Genomic DNA, 22026 nt, shown 5'->3' with positions numbered 1-22026 from the left:
ATATATATATATATATAAAGTTTTTATCGAGGATGTAAGGCATGTGTACGTGTAGGAAGAGAGGAAAGTGATTGGTTCTCAGTGAATGTAGGTTTGCGGCAGGGGTGTGTGATGTCTCCATGGTTGTTTAATTTGTTTATGGATGGGGTTGTTAGGGAGGTAAATGCAAGAGTCCTGGAAAGAGGGGCAAGTATGAAGTCTGTTGGGGATGAGAGAGCTTGGGAAGTGAGTCAGTTGTTGTTCGCTGATGATACAGCGCTTGTGGCTGATTCATGTGAGAAACTGCAGAAGCTGGTGACTGAGTTTGGTAAAGTGTGTGGAAGAAGAAAGTTAAGAGTAAATGTGAATAAGAGCAAGGTTATTAGGTACAGTAGGGTTGAGGGTCAAGTCAATTGGGAGGTGAGTTTGAATGGAGAAAAACTGGAGGAAGTGAAGTGTTTTAGATATCTGGGAGTGGATCTGTCAGCGGATGGAACCATGGAAGCGGAAGTGGATCATAGGGTGGGGGAGGGGGCGAAAATTCTGGGAGCCTTGAAGAATGTGTGGAAGTCGAGAACAGTATCTCGGAAAGCAAAAATGGGTATGTTTGAAGGAATAGTGGTTCCAACAATGTTGTATGGTTGCGAGGCGTGGGCTATGGATAGAGTTGTGCGCAGGAGGATGGATGTGCTGGAAATGAGATGTTTGAGGACAATGTGTGGTGTGAGGTGGTTTGATCGAGTAAGTAACGTAAGGGTAAGAGAGATGTGTGGAAATAAAAAGAGCGTGGTTGAGAGAGCAGAAGAGGGTGTTTTGAAATGGTTTGGTCACATGGAGAGAATGAGTGAGGAAAGATTGACCAAGAGGATATATGTGTCGGAGGTGGAGGGAACGAGGAGAAGAGGGAGACCAAATTGGAGGTGGAAAGATGGAGTGAAAAAGATTTTGTGTGATCGGGGCCTGAACATGCAGGAGGGTGAAAGGAGGGCAAGGAATAGAGTGAATTGGAGCGATGTGGTATACCGGGGTTGACGTGCTGTCAGTGGATTGTGTGTGTGTGTGTGTGTGTGTGTGTGAGAGAGAGAGAGAGAGAGAGAGAGAGAGAGAATATATCAAGAATATCTCAATCTGTTCCCCATAAATTTCCACATTTTTAGGTCTGTCGGTACCATACATGACGCATTGATATAAGAGGACCCGAGGAAGGTCAATATTTTTCAACTCTTGTAAGGGATGGTAACTCCTGGTAGAATGTGTGTGTGTGTGTGTGTAAAGTAGACCAAATAAAAAGAATTTAGAAAAAAAAGTAAATCGATAATCATCTTTCTTTGCAGTATGGCTCGGACGACTTCAACCAGGATTCCCCGCGGTATACGTCGCCCAAGCCAGGCGGACTCTATGGAGAGTCTTACTTCATAGGTGAGTCTCTCTCCTCTTGGCGGCCTCAAACAGTTAAGATCAGGGTATATATTTAACGTATCAAAGTTTTTAGACTGTGAAATAAAGATTTAATATTGAGAAAATCTGATGATTGTTTTCAGCGTAAAGGATGGTAGTTTACTTAAAATACTGAATCTTTAATGAACATGCATTACAGACTTAATCAGTGAGGTAAGGGCCTTTTTATCGGATCATAGTATCCTTTGCCCGTATGTTTGCTAATACAGGACTTCCTTACTTGTGTTACATGGTTCCGTTTTCGTACTTCGTATACAGAGCACTTTTCATGATGTCAGATGCGATTATAATAAAATCATGATCCTGATGACAAAACTGCATCAAGATACTGCCGCAGATGCTGCTACCTTGAAAGAATGTCAAAAGTGATATTAATGTCCAGTAATCATAGGAATATATATTCTTTCTTTTTTCTTTTAAACTATTCGCCATTTCCCGCGTTAGCGAGGTAGCGTTAAGAACAGAGGACTGGGCCTTTTTTGGAATATCCTCACCTGGCCCCCTCTGTTCCTTCTTTTGGAAAATTAAAAAAAAAAAAAAAACGAGAGGGGCTAGAAACCCTCCCCTCCTTGTATTTTAACTTTCTAAAAGGGGAAATAGACGAAGGTGTTTGCTTTGAAGAATGTATGTGAGAAATACTTAGAAAAGCAAATGGATTTGTATGTAGCATTTATGGATCTGGAGAAGGCATATGATAGAGTTGATAGAGATGCTCTGTGGAAGGTATTAAGAATATATGGTGTAGGAGGCAAGTTGTTAGAAGCAGTGAAAAGTTTTTATCGAGGATGTAAGGCATGTGTACGTGTAGGAAGAGAGGAAAGTGATTGGTTCTCAGTGAATGTAGGTTTGCGGCAGGGGTGTGTGATGTCTCCATGGTTGTTTAATTTGTTTATGATGGGGTTGTTAGGGAGGTGAATGCAAGAGTTTTGGAAAGAGGGGCAAGTATGAAGTCTGTTGGGGATGAGAGAGCTTGGGAAGTGAGTCAGTTGTTGTTCGCTGATGATACAGCGCTGGTGGCTGATTCATGTGAGAAACTGCAGAAGCTGGTGACTGAGTTTGGTAAAGTGTGTGAAGAAAAAAGTTAAGAGTAAATGTGAATAAGAGCAAGGTTATTAGGTACAGTAGGGTTGAGGGTCAAGATAATTGGGAGGTGAGTTTGAATGGAGAAAAACTGGAGGAAGTGAAGTGTTTTAGATATCTGGGAGTGGATCTGGCAGCGGATGGAACCATGGAAGCGGAAGTGGATCATAGGGTGGGGGAGGGGGCGAAAATTCTGGGAGCCTTGAAGAATGTGTGGAAGTCGAGAACATTATCTCGGAAAGCAAAAATGGGTATGTTTGAAGGAATAGTGGTTCCAACAATGTTGTATGGTTGCGAGGCGTGGGCTATGGATAGAGTTGTGCGCAGGAGGGTGGATGTGCTGGAAATGAGATGTTTGAGGACAATGTGTGGTGTGAGGTGGTTTGATCGAGTAAGTAACGTAAGGGTAAGAGAGATGTGTGGAAATAAAAAGAGCGTGGTTGAGAGAGCAGAAGAGGGTGTTTTGAAGTGGTTTAGGCACATGGAGAGAATGAGTGAGGAAAGATTGACCAAGAGGATATATGTGTCGGAGGTGGAGGGAACGAGGAGAAGAGGGAGACCAAATTGGAGGTGGAAAGATGGAGTGAAAAAGATTTTGTGTGATCGGGGCCTGAACATGCAGGAGGGTGAAAGGAGGGCAAGGATTAGTGTGAATTGGAGCGATGTGGTATACCGGGGTTGACGTGCTGTCAGTGGATTGAATCAAGGCATGTGAAGCGTCTGGGGTAAACCATGGAAAGCTGTGTAGGTATGTATATTTGAGTGTGTGGACGTAAGTATATACATGTGTATGGGGGGGGGTTGGGCCATTTCTTTCGTCTGTTTCCTTGCGCTACCTCGCAAACGCGGGAGACAGCGACAAAGTATAAAAAAAAAATATATATATATATATATATATAACTATATATATATATATATTTTTATATATATATATATATAACTATATATATATATATTTTTTTTATTTATTATACTTTGTCGCTGTCTCCCGCGTTTGCGAGGTAGCGCAAGGAAACAGACGAAAGAAATGGCCCAACCCCCCCCCATACACATGTATATACATACGTCCACACACGCAAATATACATACCTACACAGCTTTCCATGGTTTACCCCAGACGCTTCACATGCCTTGATTCAATCCACTGACAGCACGTCAACCCCGGTATACCACATCGCTCCAACTCACTCTATTCCTTGCCCTCCTTTCACCCTCCTGCATGTTCAGGCCCCGATCACACAAAATCTTTTTCACTCCATCTTTCCACCTCCAATTTGGTCTCCCTCTTCTCCTTGCTCCCTCCACCTCCGACACATATATCCTCTTGGTCAATCTTTCCTCACTCATCCTCTCCATGTGCCCAAACCACTTCAAAACACCCTCTTCTGCTCTCTCAACCACGCTCTTTTTATTTCCACACATCTCTCTTACCCTTACGTTACTCACTCGATCAAACCACCTCACACCACACATTGTCCTCAAACATCTCATTTCCAGCACATCCATCCTCCTGCGCACAACTCTATCCATAGCCCACGCCTCGCAACCATACAACATTGTTGGAACCACTATTCCTTCAAACATACCCATTTTTGCTTTCCGAGATAATGTTCTCGACTTCCACACATTCTTCAAGGCCCCCAGAATTTTCGCCCCCTCCCCCACCCTATGATCCACTTCCGCTTCCATGGTTCCATCCGCTGCCAGATCCACTCCCAGATATCTAAAACACTTCACTTCCTCCAGTTTTTCTCCATTCAAACTCACCTCCCAATTGACTTGACCCTCAACCCTACTGTACCTAATAACCTTGCTCTTATTCACATTTACTCTTAACTTTCTTCTTCCACACACTTTACCAAACTCAGTCACCAGCTTCTGCAGTTTCTCACATGAATCAGCCACCAGCGCTGTATCATCAGCGAACAACAACTGACTCACTTCCCAAGCTCTCTCATCCCCAACAGACTTCATACTTGCCCCTCTTTCCAAAACTCTTGCATTACCTCCCTAACAACCCCATCCATAAACAAATTAAACAACCATGGAGACATCACACACCCCTGCCGCAAACCTACATTCACTGAGAACCAATCACTTTCCTCTCTTCCTACACGTACACATGCCTTACATCCTCGATAAAAACTTTTCACTGCTTCTAACAACTTTCCTCCCACACCATATATTCTTAATACCTTCCACAGAGCATCTCTATCAACTCTATCATATGCCTTCTCCAGATCCATAAATGCTACATACAAATCTATTTGCTTTTCAAAGTATTTCACACATACATTCTTAAAGCAAACACCTGATCCACACATCCTCTACCACTTCTGAAACCACACTGCTCTTCCCCAATCTGATGCTTTGTACATGCCTTCACCCTCTCAATCAATACCCTCCCATATAATTTACCAGGAATACTCAACAAACTTATACCTCTGTAATTTGAGCACTCACTCTTATCCCCTTTGCCTTTGTACAATGGCACTATGCACGCATTCCGCCAATCCTCAGGCACCTCACCATGAGTCATACATACATTAAATAACCTTACCAACCAGTCAACAATACAGTCACCCCCTTTTTTAATAAATTCCACTGCAATACCATCCAAACCTGCTGCCTTGCCGGCTTTCATCTTCCGCAAAGCTTTCACTACCTCTTCTCTGTTTACCAAATCATTTTCCCTAACCCTCTCACTTTGCACACCACCTCGACCAAAACACCCTATATCTGCCACTCTATCATCAAACACATTCAACAAACCTTCAAAATACTCACTCCATCTCCTTCACACATCACCACTACTTGTTATCACCTCCCCATTTGCACCCTTCACTGAAGTTCCCATTTGCTCCCTTGTCTTACGCACTTTATTTACCTCCTTCCAGAACATCTTTTTATTCTCCCTAAAATTTACTGATACTCTCTCACCCCAACTCTCATTTGCCCTTTTTTTCACCTCTTGCACCTTTCTCTTGACCTCCTGTCTCTTTCTTTTATACATCTCCCACTCAGTTGCATTTTTTCCCTGCAAAAATCGTCCAAATGCCTCTCTCTTCTCTTTCACTAATACTCTTACTTCTTCATCCCACCACTCACTACCCTTTCTAATCAACCCACCTCCCACTCTTCTCATGCCACAAGCATCTTTTGCGCAATCCATCACTGATTCCCTAAATACATCCCATTCCTCCCCCACTCCCCTTGCTTCCATTGTTCTCACCTTTTTCCATTCTGTACTTGTGTTTCATTTTTCCCGTGGACTCATAGGAGAATATATATATATATATATATATATATATATATATATATATATATATATATATATATATATATATATATATATATTCTCCTATGAGTCCACGGGAAAAATGAAACACGAAAAGTTCCCAAGTGCACTTTCGTGTAATAATCACATCATCAGGGGAGACACAAGAGAGGAATATAACAGTCAGTTGATATACATCGAAGAGACGAAGGTAGGACGCCATTTGTCCAAAACATACGACGAGCATTCATAAACTTATCATTTTACAAATCTTATCAACAAAAAAGTTATCTAATTTGTATAAACCATCACTAATATTAAGATTATAATTCTTTGTGTATTTAACAGTAGAAGATTCAATGATATTTCTCTTGGTAATAGAGTTAGAGTTAATAACGGAGATGGCGTTACTCCAGTCAATACAATGATCATAGTTTTTAACATGATTAAACAAGGCATTTGATTCTTCTCCCATTCTTATACTATGTTTATGTTGCTTAAGTCTAACAGAAAGATCCTTACCAGTCTGACCAACATAAAATTTATCACAGTTTCCACAAGGCACTTTATAGATGCAACCAAGAGAATTTACTGGTGAATACCTGATTAAGATATTCTTTATAGTATTATTGTTGCTAAAGGCAACATTTACATTAAAGGATTTAAGGAACATGTGAAGCAAAGTGAAATTATTATTAAAAGGGAGAACTAAAAGATTCTTGGTGTCAATGGGAGGTTTGGGCTCAACTCTATAAAATGATTTCTTTGCTAACTTAAGGGATTTATCAATGAAAGATCTAGGGTACTTTAACTTAGATCCAATGGAATATATCTTCTCAAACTCATCATCAATAAACTCTGGACTGCAAATACATAATGCCCGAAGGAACATAGATTGAAATGATGATAATTTAATTCTGTCATGTTGAGATGAATAATAATGGATGTATGAGCATACATTGATGGGTTTTCTGTATATGCTAAACTTAAACTTGTTTCCTTGTTTATGGATCATGCAATCTAAAAATGATAACATACCATTATTTTCATTTTCTACAGTAAATTTGTTGGAAGGTACTAAATTGTTAAGTAAGGGGAGAAATATTTTTAAATTTTCATTTGTTGGCCAAACACAAAGAACATTATCTACATACCTAAACCAAATTGCATTAGAAGGTAAGATATCCTTTAGTAATTTTGTTTCAAAAAATTCCATCTAAAGATTACTTAGTACAGGTGAAAGAGGGTTACCCATTGCCACACCAAATTTTTTAGCATAATAATCTCCATTGAATTGAAATACACAGTCTTTTATACGCAATTTTATCAGTTCAATGAAATTAGACTTTGAAACAGGTAAATGAATATCATCCAACACATCAAATAAATATTCTAAAAGGTCATCAACTGGAACTTCAGTGAAAAGTGAGGAAACATCAAAGCTAACTAGTTTGAAATCAAAATTAACATTGATAATGTTTAGCTTGTTGACTAAATCTACTTTGTTCATGATATTAGAATTTGATACCTTACCCACTAAAGGGCTTAATAAAGAAACTAACCATTTTGACAATTTGTATGTGATGGAGCCTACTGAACTCACTATAGGTCTTGCTGGAAAATTCTGTTTACGTGTTTTGATAAGTCCATACATATATGGCAATGAAGGGGACAAAGATGACAAACTTTTGATAAGAGAAATGTTGCCTTTCAACAATAACTTCATTTCTTTATTGAAGTGAGAATTAACTGCTTCTAAGGGATTTTTACTAAGTTTAGAATATGTTGTGTTATCATTTAGAAGATCATTCACTTTAGATAAATAGTTACTTTTGTCTAAAATCACAACAGTGTTAGCCTTATCTGCTTTGGTAATATGTATATCCTTGTCTTTTTTTAAGGTATTAATAGCTCTTATGAATCTTTTAGGGCAATTAGCTTCCACTGGTTTTGACAAACTGGCATACACTAAACCCTTACAGATATTATCATCTTTCATTGATAAATGAATCTTTCATTGGATCTTTCATTGATAAATCCCTTAAGATAGCAAAGAAATCATTTTATAGAGTTGAGCCCAAACCTCCCATTGACACCAAGAATCTTTTAATTCTCCCTTTTAATAATAATTTCACTTTGCTTCACATGTTCCTTAAATCCTTTAATGTAAATGTTGCCTTTAGCAACAATAATACTATAAAGAATATCTTAATCAGGAATTCACCAGAAAATTCTCTTGGTTGCATCTATAAAGTGCCTTGTGAAAACTGTGATAAATTTTATGTTGGTCAGACTGGTAAGGATCTTTCTGTTAGACTTAAGCAACATAAATATAGTATAAGAACGGGACAAGAATCAAATGCCTTGTTTAATCATGTTAAAAACTATGATCATTGTATTGACTGGAGTAACGCCACCTCAGTTATTAACTCTAACTCTATTACCAAGAGAAATATCATTGAATCTTCTATTATTAAATACACAAAGAATTATAATCTTAATATTAGTGATGGTCTATTCAAATCAGATAACTTTATTGTTGATAAGATTTGTAAATTGATAAGTTTATGAACGCTCGTTGTATGTTTTGGACAATCACATGTTTACCAAATGGCGTCCTAGCTTCGTCTCTTCGATGTATATCAACTGACTGTTATATTCCTCTCTTGTGTCTCCCCTGATGATGTGATTATTACACGAAAGTGCACTTGGGAACTTTTCGTGTTTCATTTTTCCCGTGGACTCATAGGAATATCTTGATCACGTGCAAAATTGTGATCCTTTCCAATATATATTGATGCTACTACTTTTGTGAATTAAGAACCATTGCAACACAAACCTCGCCAGGTGGTAGAGTGACCCGCAGTGTATCGAGACAGAATTCCCCAGAACTTTTTTAAAGGGGAAGTAAATGTTTATAGTTGTGTTACTGGAGTGATAGTTTTCATACATGGTGCTCTGACAAGAAAATGGTGAAATTGGAAGAGAATGTAGCTTAGACATTGAAGCTTATTCTTTCATTGAAATGTGAACAAAGGGAGCATTTTTTTCAAAGTGATAGAGATGGAAAGCAAAAAGGTGTTTTTCATGAATGTACTGGAAAAGTTGAGGTCCAGATAAACTTTTGGTCTGTCAAGGCTTTATTATGGCGGATGACAAACTACCTACCCTCATGTATCCAAGATATGGTTGTACTTTGTGTAATGAAGACAATTGAGAAACATCATAAGCCAATATTCCAGTTTCATGATAAGAGACGTGGACCAGGCAGTATGATACAGTGGTTAGATTGATGAAAACTACTATTGACGTTTGTGTAAATAAATTATACATTTCCCTTTTCCATAGCCAGAGGTTAAATCATTATGTGACATTCATTTTTCATTTTCATTTCAAGCTAGAAGTTTCAGTTTTCTAAATTATTTCTTACATTTTTCATATGTATATATATATTTTTTTTTTTTTATTATACTTTGTCGCTGTCTCCCGCGTTTGCGAGGTAGCGCAAGGAAACAGACGAAAGAAATGGCCCAACCCCCCCCATACACATGTATGTACATACGTCCACACATGCAAATATACATACCTACACAGCTTTCCATGCCTTGATTCAATCCACTGACAGCACGTCAACCCCGGTATACCACATCGCTCCAATTCACTCTATTCCTTGCCCTCCTTTCACCCTCCTGCATGTTCAGGCCCCGATCACACAAAATCTTTTTCACTCCATCTTTCCACCTCCAATTTGGTCTCCCTCTTCTCCTCGTTCCCTCCACCTCTGACACATATATCCTCTTGGTCAATCTTTCCTCACTCATTCTCTCCATGTGACCAAACCATTTCAAAACACCCTCTTCTGCTCTCTCAACCACGCTCTTTTTATTTCCACACATCTCTCTTACCCTTACGTTACTTACTCGATCAAACCACCTCACACCACACATTGTCCTCAAACATCTCATTTCCAGCACATCCATCCTCCTGCGCACAACTCTATCCATAGTCCACACCTCGCAACCATACAACATTGTTGGAACCACTATTCCTTCAAACATACCCATTTTTGCTTTCCGAGATAATGTTCTCGACTTCCACACATTCTTCAAGGCTCCCAGAATTTTCGCCCCCTCCCCCACCCTATGATCCACTTCCGCTTCCATGTTTCCATCCGCTGCCAGATCCACTCCCAGATATCTAAAACACTTCACTTCCTCCAGTTTTTCTCCATTCAAACTCACCTCCCAATTGACTTGACTCTCAACCCTACTGTACCTAATAACCTTGCTCTTATTTACATTTACTCTTAACTTTCTTCTTTCACACACTTTACCAAACTCAGTCACCAGCTTCTGCAGTTTCTCACATGAATCAGCCACCAGCGCTGTATCATCAGCGAACAACAACTGACTCACTTCCCAAGCTCTCTCATCCCCAACAGACTTCATCCTTGCCCCTCTTTCCAAAACTCTTGCATTTACCTCCCTAACAACCCCATCCATAAACAAATTAAACAACCATGGAGACATCACACACCCCTGCCGCAAACCTACATTCACTGAGAACCAATCACTTTCCTCTCTTCCTACACGTACACATGCCTTACATCCTCGATAAAAACTTTTCACTGCTTCTAACAACTTGCCTCCCACACCATATATTCTTAATACCTTCCACAGAGCATCTGTATCAACTCTGTCATATGCCTTCTCCAGATCCATAAATGCTACATACAAATCCCTGGGGATAGGGGTGAAAGAATACTTCCCACGCATTCCTCGCGTGTCGTAGAAGGCGACTAGAGGGGACGGGAGCGGGGGGCCAGAAATCCTCCCCTCCTTGTATTTTAACTTTCTAAAAATGGGAAACAGAAGGAGTCACGCAGGGAGTGCTCATCCTCCTCGTAGACTCAGATTGGGGTGTCTAAATGTGTGTGAATGTAACCAAGATGTGAAAAGAGGAGAGATAGGTAGTATGTTTGAGGAAAGGAACCTGGATGTTTTGGCTCTGAGTGAAACGAAGCTCAAGGGTAAAGGGGAAGAGTGGTTTGGGAATGTCTTGGGAGTAAAGTCAGGGGTTAGCGAGAGGACAAGAGCAAGGGAAGGAGTAGCAGTACTCCTGAAACAGGAGTTGTGGGAGTATGTGATAGAATGTAAGAAATTAAATTCTCGATTAATATGGGTAAAACTGAAAGTTGATGGAGAGAGATGGGTGATTATTGGTGCATATGCACCTGGGCATGAGAAGAAAGATCATGAGAGGCAAGTGTTTTGGGAGCAGCTGAATGAGTGTGTTAGTGGTTTTGATGCACAAGACCGGGTTATAGTGATGGGTGATTTGAATGCAAAGGTGAGTAATGTGGCAGTTGAGGGAATAATTGGTATACATGGGGTGTTCAGTGTTGTAAATGGAAATGGTGAAGAGCTTGTAGATTTATGTGCTGAAAAAGGACTGGTGATTAGGAATACCTTGTTTAAAAAGCGAGATATACATAAGTATACGCATGTAAGTAGGAGAGATGGCCAGAGAGCATTATTGGATTACGTGTTAATTGACAGGCGCGCAAAAGAGAGACTTTTGGATGTTAATGTGCTGAGAGGTGCAACTGGAGGGATGTCTGATCATTATCTTGTGGAGGCTAAGGTGAAAATTTGTATGGGTTTTCAGAAAAGAAGAGTGAATGTTGGGGTGAAGAGGGTGGTGAGAGTAAGTGAGCTTGGGAAGGAGACTTGTGTGAGGAAGTACCAGGAGAGACTGAGTACAGAATAGAAAAAGGTGAGAACAATGGAAGTAAGGGGAGTGGGGGAGGAATGGGATGTATTTAGGGAATCAATGATGGATTGCGCAAAAGATGCTTGTGGCATGAGAAGAGTGGGAGGTGGGTTGATTAGAAAGGGTAGTGAGTGGTGGGATGAAGAAGCAAGATTATTAGTGAAAGAGAAGAGAGAGGCATTTGGACGATTTTTGCAGGGAGAAAATGCATTTGAGTGGGAGATGTATAAAAGAAAGAGACAGGAGGTCAAGAGAAAGGTGCAAGAGGTGAAAAAGAGGGCAAGTGAGAGTTGGGGTGAGAGAGTATCATTAAATTTTAGGGAGAATAAAAAGATGTTCTGGAAGGAGGTAAATAAAGCGCGTAAGACAAGGGAGCAAATGGGAACTTCAGTGAAGGGCGCAAATGGGGAGGTGATAACAAGTAGTGGTGATGTGAGAAGGAGATGGAGTGAGTATTTTGAAGGTTTGTTGAATGTGTTTGATGATAGAGTAGCATATATAGGGTGTTTTGGTCGAGGTGGTGTGCAAAGTGAGAGGGTTAGGGAAAATGATTTGGTAAACAGAGAAGAGGTAGTGAAAGCTTTGTGGAAGATGAAAGCCAGCAAAGCAGCAGGTTTGGATGGTATTGCAGTGGAATTTATTAAAAAAGGGGGTGACTGTATTATTGAGTGGTTGGTAAGGTTATTTAATGTATGTATGACTCATGGTGAGGTGCCTGAGGATTGGCGGAATGTGTGCATAGTGCCATTGTACAAAGGCAAAGGGGATAAGAGTGAGTGCTCAAATTACAGAGGTATAAGTTTGTTGAGTATTCCTGGTAAATTATATGGGAGGGTATTGATTGAGAGGGTGAAGGCATGTACAGAGCATCAGATTGGGGAAGAGCAGTGTGGTTTCAGAAGTGGTAGAGGATGTGTGGATCAGGTGTTTGCTTTGAAGAATGTATGTGAGAAATACTTAGAAAAGCAAATGGATTTGTATGTAGCATTTATGGATCTGGAGAAGGCATATGATAGAGTTGATAGAGATGCTCTGTGGAAGGTATTAAGAATATATGGTGTGGGAGGAAAGTTGTTAGAAGCAGTGAAAAGTTTTTATCGAGGATGTAAGGCATGTGTACGTGTAGGAAGAGAGGAAAGTGATTGGTTCTCAGTGAATGTAGGTTTGCGGCAGGGGTGTGTGATGTCTCCATGGTTGTTTAATTTGTTTATGGATGGGGTTGTTAGGGAGGTAAATGCAAGAGTTTTGGAAAGAGGGGCAAGTATGAAGTCTGTTGGGGATGAGAGAGCTTGGGAAGTGAGTCAGTTGTTGTTCGCTGATGATACAGCGCTGGTGGCTGATTCATGTGAGAAACTGCAGAAGCTGGTGACTGAGTTTGGTAAAGTGTGTGAAAGAAGAAAGTTGAGAGTAAATGTGAATAAGAGCAAGGTTATTAGGTACAGTAGGGTTGAGGGTCAAGTCAATTGGGAGGTAAGTTTGAATGGAGAAAAACCTGAGGAAGTAAAGTGTTTTAGATATCTGGGAGTGGATCTGGCAGCGGATGGAACCATGGAAGCGGAAGTGGATCATAGGGTGGGGGAGGGGGCGAAAATCCTGGGAGCCTTGAAGAATGTGTGGAAGTCGAGAACATTATCTCGGAAAGCAAAAATGGGTATGTTTGAAGGAATAGTGGTTCCAACAATGTTGTATGGTTGCGAGGCGTGGGCTATGGATAGAGTTGTGTGCAGGAGGATGGATGTGCTGGAAATGAGATGTTTGAGGACAATGTGTGGTGTGAGGTGGTTTGATCGAGTAAGTAACGTAAGGGTAAGAGAGATGTGTGGAAATAAAAAGAGCGTGGTTGAGAGAGCAGAAGAGGGTGTTTTGAAATGGTTTGGGCACATGGAGAGAATGAGTGAGGAAAGATTGACCAAGAGGATATATGTGTCGGAGGTGGAGGGAACGAGGAGAAGTGGGAGACCAAATTGGAGGTGGAAAGATGGAATGAAAAAGATTTTGTGTGATTGGGGCCTGAACATGCAGGAGGGTGAAAGGAGGGCAAGGAATAGAGTGAATTGGATCGATGTGGTATACCGGGGTTGACATGCTGTCAGTGGATTGAATCAGGGCATGTGAAGCGTCTGGGGTAAACCATGGAAAGCTGTGTAGGTATGTATATTTGCGTGTGTGGACGTATGTATATACATGTGTATGGGGGTGGGTTGGGCCATTTCTTTCGTCTGTTTCCTTGCGCTACCTCGCAAACGCGGGAGACAGCGACAAAGCAAAAAATATATATTTTTTTTTTTTTTTTTTTTATACTTTGTCGCTGTCTCCCGCGTCTGCGAGGTAGCGCAAGGAAACAGACGAAAGAAATGGCCCAACCCTCCCCATACACATGTACATACACACGTCCACACACGCAAATATATATATATATATATATATATATATATATATATATATATATATATATAGGGTTCATAAAGATGCCTTGTGGAATGTATTAAGGATATACGGTGTGATAGGAAAGCCGCTAGAAGCAGTGAAAAGTTTTATTCAAGGGTGTAAGGCATGTGCACGAATAGGAAGAGAGGAGAGTGAATGGCTCCAAGCGGATGTTGGTCGACGGTGAGAGTGTGTGTTTTCACTATGGTCGTTTTGTTTGTTTATGGATAGAATGGTGAGGGAGGTAAATGCGACAGACTTAAAGGGGTGAGTATGTAGTTACTAGAGGGTGAGAGGGGCCTGGGAAGTGAGTCATTTCTTGTTTGCTGATGATACAGCACTGGCGGAAGATTCGAGTGAGAAAGAGCAGAAGTTAGTGATTGAGAGTGAAAGAGTGTGTGAAAGGAGAAAGTTGAGAGTAAATGTGGATCAGAGCAAAGTTATTAGGTATAGCATGGTTGAGGGACAGGTTAGACAGAGTGTGAGTTTGAATTGAGAGAAACTGAAGGAAGTGAAGTGTTTTTGATATCTGGAAGTGGACTTGGCAGCAAATGGAACCTCGGTAACAGAAGTAAATCAACTAGTAGATTTGGTAGCAAAGGTTCTAGGAGCACTGAAGAATGAGTGTAATGAGAGGGCGTTACCTGGGAGGGCAAAGATTTATATTATTGAAGATATAGCAGTCTCAGTAATATCATATGGGCTGTGAAATAAGTCACGCGGAGGAGGGTGGATGCCTTGGAAATGAAATGTTTGAGGACTGTATGTGCTGTGAGGTGGTTGGATCGAGTAAGTAATACAAGAATAAGAGAGATATGTGGTAATATAAAGAGTGTGGTTGAGAGAGCTGAAAAGAGTGTGCTGAAATGTCTCGGACATATGGAGAGAATGAGTGAGGATAGGTTAACAGAGATGATATATGTGTCACAGGTAGAGGGAACAAGGAAAAGTGGGAGACAGAATTGGAGATGGAAGGATGGAGTGAAAGAATATTTTGAGTGGTCGGGGCCTGAACATGCAGGAGGGTTAAAGGGGATAGAGTGAATTGGAACGATGTGTTGTACAGGGGTCGATGTGCCGTTAATGGACTGAACCAGAGCTTGTGAAGTAGCCAGTATAAACCATGGAAAGGTCTGTTAAAACTGATTGAGGATAGGATGCTGTGGTTTCTAGTGCACTACACATAAAGACTAAAGAACGGATGTGAGCAAATGCGTCTTTCTTCGTCTGCTCCTAGCTCTTCCTTGCTAGTGCGCAAAGCGGCGATGGAGGTATGGAAAAGAAGTATATATATATATATATATATATATATATATATATATATATATATATATATATATATATATATATATATATATATATATATATATGTATGTATATGTGTATATATATATATGTATATATATATATATATATATATATATATATATATATATATATATATATATATATATATATATATATATATATATATTTTCCAAAACTCTTGCATTTACCTCCCTAACAGCCCCATCCATAAACAAATTAAACAACCATGGAGACATCACACACCCCTGCCGCAAACCTACATTCACTGAGAACCAATCACTTTCCTCTCTTCCTACACGTACACATGCCTTACATCCTCGATAAAAACTTTTCACTGCTTCTAACAACTTGCCTCCCACACCATATATTCTTAATACCTTCCACAGAGCATCTCTATCAACTCTATCATATGCCTTCTCCAGATCCATAAATGCTACATACAAATCCATTTGCTTTTCTAAGTATTTCTCACATACATTCTTCAAAGCAAACACCTGATCCACACATCCTCTACCACTTCTGAAACCACACTGCTCTTCCCCAATCTGATGCTCTGTACATGTCTTCACCCTCTCAATCAATACCCTCCCATATAATTTACCAGGAATACTCAACAAACTTATACCTCTGTAATTTGAGCACTCACTCTTATCCCCTTTGCCTTTGTACAAAAAATATATTCCCTGGGGATAGGGGAGAAAGAATACCTCCCACGTATTCCCTGCGTGTCGTAGAAGGCGACTAAAAGGGAAGGGAGCGGGGGGCTGGAAATCCTCCCCTCTCTTTTTTTTTTTTTTTTTTTTTTTTTTTTTTCCCAAAAGAAGGAACAGAGAAGAGGTCCAGGTGAGGATATTCCCTCAAAAGCCCAGTCCTCTGTTCTTAACGCTACCTCGCTATCGCGGGAAATAGCGAATAGTATGAAAAAAAAAAAAATATATATAAAAAGATATTATCCCTGGGGATAGGGGAGAAAGAATACTTCCCACGTATTCCCTGCGTGTCGTAGAAGGCGACTAAAAGGGAAGGGAGCGGGGGGCTGGAAATCCTCCCCTCTCGTTTTTTTTTTTTTTTTTCCAAAAGAAGGAACAGAGAAGGGGGCCAGGTGAGGGTATTCCCTCAAAGGCCCAGTCCTCTGTTCTTGACGCTACCTCGCTATTGCGGGAAATGGCGAATAGTATGAAAAAAAAAAAAAATATATATATATATATATATATATATATATATATATATATATATATATATATATATATATATGTATGTATTAGAAAGGGTAGTGAGTGGTGGGATGAAGAAGTAAGATTATCAGTGAAAGAGAAGAGAGAGGCATTTGGATGATTTTTGCAGGGAAATAATGCAAATGACTGGGAGATGTATAAAAGAAAGAGACAGGAGTTCAAGAGAAAGCTGCAAGAGGTGAAAAAGAGGGCAAATGAGAGTTGCGGTGAGAAAGTATTATTAAATTTTAGGCAGAATAAAAAGATGTTTTGGAAGGAGGTAAATAAAGTGCATAAGACAAGGGAACAAATGGTGAAGGGGGCCAATGGGGAGGTGATAACAAGTCGTGGTGATGTGAGAAGGAGATGGAGTGAGTATTTTGAAGGTTTGTTGAATGTGTTTGATGATAGAGTGGCAGATTTACGGTGTTTTGGTCGAGGTGGTGTGCAAAGTGAGAGGCTTAGGGAGAATGATTTGGTAAACAGTGAAGAGGTAGTGAAAGCTTTGCAGAAGATGAAAGCCAGCAAGGCAGCAGGTTTGGATGTTATTGCAGTGGAATTTATTAAAAAAGGGGGTGACTGTATAGTTGACTGGTTGGTAAGGTTATTTGATGTATGTATGTATGACTCATGGTGAGGTGCCTGAGGACTGGCGGAATGCTTGCATCGTGCCATTGTACAAAGGCAAAGGGGATAAAAGTGAGTGCTCAAATTACAGAGGTATAAGTTTGTTGAGTATTCCTGGTAAATTATATGGGAGGGTATTGATTGAGAGAGTGAAGGCATATACAGAGCATCAGATTGGGGAAGAGCAGTGTGGTTTCAAAAGTAGTAGAGGATGTGTGAATCAGGTGTGTTTGCTTTGAAGAATGTATGTGAGAAATACTCAGAAGTGCAAATGGATTTGTATGTAGCATTTATGGATCTGGAGAAGGTATATGATAGAGTTGATAGAGATGCTCTGTGGAAGGTATTAAGAATATATGGTGTGGGAGGCAAGTTGTTAGAAGCAGTGAAAAGTTTTTATCGAGGATGTAAGGCATGTGTATGAGTAGAAAGAGAGGAAAGTGATTGGTTCTCAGTGAATGTTGGTTTTCGACAGGGGTGCGTGATGTCTCCATGGTTGTTTAATTTGTTTATGGATGGGGTTGTTAGGGAGGTGAATGCAAGAGTTTTGGAAAGAGAGGCAAGTATGCAGTCTGTTGTGGATGAGAGAGCTTGGGAAGGGAGTCAGTTGTTGTTGTTCGCTGATGATACAGCGTTGGTTGCAGATTCGGATGAGAAACTGCAGAAGCTGGTGACTGAGTTTGGTTAAGTGTGTGAAAGAAGAAAGCTGAGAGTAAATGCGAATAAGAGCAAGGTTATTAGGTACAGTAGGATTGAGGGACAAGTCAATTGGGAGGTGCATTTGAATGGAGAAAAACTGGAGGAAGTGAAGTGTTTTAGATATCTGTGAGTGGACTTGGCAGTGTATGGAACCATGGAAGCAAAAGTGAATCGTAGGGTGGGGGAGGGGGCGAAAGTTCTGGGAGCGTTGAAAAATATGTGGAAGTCGAGAACATTATTTTGGAAAGCAAAAATGAGTGTGTTTGAAGGCATAGTGGTTCCAACAATGTTATATGGTTGCAAGGCGTGGGCTGTAGATAGAGTTGTGCGGAAGAGGGTGGATGTGCTGAAAATGAGATGGTTGAGGACAAAATGTGGTGTGAGGTGTTTTGATCAAGTAAGGGATGAAAGGGTAAGAGATGTATGGTAATAAAAAGAGTGTGGTTGAGAGAGCAGAAGAGGGTGTTTTGAAATAGTTTGGGCACATGGAGAGAATGAGTGAGGAAAGATTGACCAAGAGGATATATGTGTCAGAGGTGGAGGGAACGAGGAGAAGTGGGAGACCAAATCGGAGGTGGAAAGATGGAGTGAAAAAGATTTTGAGTGATCGAGGCCTGAACATGCAGGAGGGTGAAAGGCGTGCAAGGAATAAAGTGAATTGGAACGATGTGGTATACCGGGGTCGACGTGTTGTCAATGGATTGAACCAGGGCATGTGAAGCGTCTGGGGTAAACCATGGAATGTTTGTGGGGCCTGGATGTGGAAAGAGAGCTGTGGTTCGGTGCATTATACATGACAGGTAGAGACTGAGTGTGAACAAATGTGGTCTTTATTGTCTTTTCCTAGCCCTACCTCGAGCACATGCGGGGGGAGGGGGTTGTCATTTCATGTGTGGCGGGGTGGTGACAGGAATGAATAAGGGCATACTATGAATTATGTACATGTGTATATATGTATATGTCCGTATGTGTATATATATGTATCCGTTGAGATGTATAGGTATGTATATGTGCGTGTGTGGACATGTATGTGTATACATGTGTATCTGGGTGGGTTAGGTCATTCTTTTGTCTGTTTCCTTGCACTACCTCGCTAACACGGGAGACAGCAACAAAAATAATTTATGAATAGATATATGCATTATTTATTATTCATTATGATACTTCATCGCTGTTTCCCACATCAACGAGGTAACACATAACACATAACCACCATATGCACACATATACATACATATATATGTACATTTCAAGGTATACATGTATATACACATACACAGACATATACATATATACACATGTACATATTCATACTTGCTGCCTTAATCCATTTCCTTTGCCACCCGCCACACATGAAATAGTGTCACCCCCACCCTCCCACCTCACCCCACCCTTCCAGCAAGGTAGCGCTAGGAAAAGACACCAAAGGCCACATTTGTTCGCACTCAGTCTCTAGCTGTCATGTGTAATGCACTGAAACCATACCTCATTTTCCACAGACCTTTCCATGGTTTACCCCCAGACACTTCACATGCCCTGGTTCAATCCAGTGACAGCATGTCAACCCCAGTATACCACAACATTCCAATTCACTCTATTCCTTGCACGCCTTTCACCCACCTTTATGTTCAGGCCCTGATCGCTCAAAATCTTTTTCACTGCATCCTTCCACCTCCAATGTGGTCTCCCGCTTCTCCCTTCACCTCTGACACATATATCCTCTTGGTCAATCTTTCCTTACTCATTCTCTCCATGTGTCCAAACCATTTCATTGCACCCTCTTCTTCTCTCTCAACCACGCTTTTTATTACCACACATCTCTCATACTCTTTCACTACTCACTTGATCAGACCACCTAACACCACATGATAAAGGTGCAAGGTTAGGCAGATTAGAAAGGGTAGTGAGTGGTGGGATGATGAGTTTGATAGTGAAAGAGAAAAGAGAGCCTTTTGGACAATATTTGCAGGGAAGTAGTGCAAATGACTGGGAGATGTGTAAAAGAAAGTGGCAGAGAGTGTCGATTTTAGGGAGAATAAAAAGATGTTTTGGAAGGAGGTAAACAACGTACATAGAACAAGAGAACAAATGAGAGCATTGGTGAACGGAGCAAGTGGGGAAGTGATAACAGGTAGTGATGGAGTGAGAAGGAGATGGAGTGAGTATTTTGAAGGTTTATTGAATGTGTTTGGTGATAGAGTGACAGATATAGGGTGTTTTGGTCGGGGTGGTGTGCAAAGTGAGAGGGTCAGGGAGAATGGCTTGGTGAAGAGAAGAGGTAGTGAAAGCGTTGCGGAGGATGAAATCCTGCAAGGCGGCGGGTTGGGATGGTATTGCTGTGGAATTTATTAAAAAGGGGTGATTGTGTTGTTGATTGCTTGATAAAGATATTCAATGTATGTATGGACCATGGTGAAATGCCTGAGGTTTGGCAGAATGCATGCATAGTGCCATTGTCCAAAGGCAAAGGGAATAAAGGTGAGTGTTCAAACTAGAGATATAAGTTTGTTGAGTATTCCTGGGAAATTGTATGGGAAGGTATTGATTGAGAGGGTGAAGGCATGTACAGAGTGTCAGATTAGGGAAGAGCAGTGTGGTTTCCAAAGTGGTAGAGGAAGTGTGGATCAGATGTTTGCTTTGAAGAATGTATGTGAGACATACTTAGAAAAACAATTGGATTTGTAAGTAGCATTTATGGATCTGGAGAGGGCATATGATAGGGTGGATAGAGATGCTTTGTGGAAGGTTTTGAGAGAATAAGGTGTGGGAGGTAAGTTGCTAGAAACAGTGGAAAGTTTTTACCAAGGATGTAAGGCATGTGTATGAGTAGGAAGAAAGGAGGATGATTGGTTCCCAGTGAATATCAGTCTGCGGCAGGGGTGTGTGATGTTCCCATGGTTCTTTAATGTGTTTATGGATGGGGTGGTTAGGAAGGTAAATGCAAGAGTTTTGGAGAGAGGGGCGAGTATGCAGTCTGTTGTGGATGAGAGGACCTGGGAAGTGAGTCAGTCGTTGTTTGCCAGTGATACAGCTCTAGTGTCTAATTCATGTTAGAAACTGTAGAAATTGGTGACTGAGTTTGGAAAAGTTTGTGAAAGGAAAAAGTTGAGAGTAAATGTGAATAAGAGCAAGGTTATTAGGTTCAGTAGGGTTGAGGGACAAGTTTATTAGGATATAAGGTTGAATGGAGTAAAATTGGAGGAGATGAGGTGTTTTAGATATCTGGGAGTGGACTTAGCAGCAGATTGAACTATGGAAGCAGAAGTGAGTCACAGGGTGGGGGAGGGGGCAAAGGTTCTGGGAGCATTGAAGAATGTGTTTTAAGGAATAGTAGTTCCAACGGTATTATATGGTTGTAAGGCTTGGCTATAGATAGGGTTGTACAGAGGAGGGTGAATGTGTTGGAAATGACATGTTTGAGGATAGTTGGTTGTGTAAGGTGGTTTGATTGAGTAAGTAAAGTAAGGGTAAGAGAGATGTGTGGAAATAAAAAGAGTATGGTTGAGAGAGCAGAAGAGGGTGTGTTGAAATGGTTAGGACATATGGAGAGAGTGAGTGAGGAAAGATTGACAAAGAGGATATATGCATCAGAGGTGGAGGGAAGAAGAAACAGGAGGCCAAAGTGGAGGTAGAAGGATTGAGTGAAAAAGATTTTGAGCAACTGGGGCCTGAACATACAGGAGGGTGAGAGGCATGCAAGGAATAGAGTGAATTGGAATGACATGGTTTACCGGGGTCGACATGCTCTCAATGGATTGAACGAGGGCATGTGAAGTGTCTGGGGTGAACCATGGAAAGGTCTGTGGGGCCTGGATGTGGATAGGGAGCTGTGGTTTCGGTGCATTACACATGACAGATAGAGACTGAGTGTGAAAGAATGTGGCCTTTTTGTCTGTTTTCCTGGTGCTACCTCGCTGAAGCAGGGGTTAGCGATGCTGTTTTCCTGTGGGGTGGGTTAGGGCCAAGAGTGGAGAAAGGCAAGCAAGTATGAATGTGTACATGTGTATGTATATAATGTCTGCGTATGTGTCTCCTTGCACACATTCTTTATCGCTCCTAGAACCTTCTCCCCCTCCCCCACCTTATGATTCACTTCCTCCAATTTTTCTACAAACATACATACATAAATACATTTACAAACACAAACGTATATACACATGTACTCATACTTGCTGATCTTCATCC

At 40.8% G+C, this 22026-nt stretch overlaps 1 protein-coding gene across 13 annotated transcripts in view; it reads left to right on the top strand.

The window, feature by feature from the left end:
• LOC139754662 (transcription factor 12-like) overlaps positions 1-22026 on the top strand; it is a 723853-nt gene that overhangs the window by 559930 nt on the left and 141897 nt on the right. For all 13 annotated transcript variants that reach the window (XM_071672207.1, XM_071672206.1, XM_071672198.1 and 10 more), the window contains exon 2: positions 1314-1398. In XM_071672207.1, coding sequence (XP_071528308.1) covers positions 1314-1398 — 85 coding nt within the window. The remainder of the gene's footprint in view (positions 1-1313; positions 1399-22026) is intronic.

This window comes from Panulirus ornatus, chromosome 17 (genome assembly GCF_036320965.1).
Source record: "Panulirus ornatus isolate Po-2019 chromosome 17, ASM3632096v1, whole genome shotgun sequence".
In the NCBI taxonomy this organism is placed as follows: Eukaryota; Metazoa; Arthropoda; class Malacostraca; order Decapoda; family Palinuridae; genus Panulirus; species Panulirus ornatus.
The sequence above is the reverse complement of the archived record's forward strand: the minus strand, read 5'-3'. Positions and strand labels throughout refer to the sequence as shown.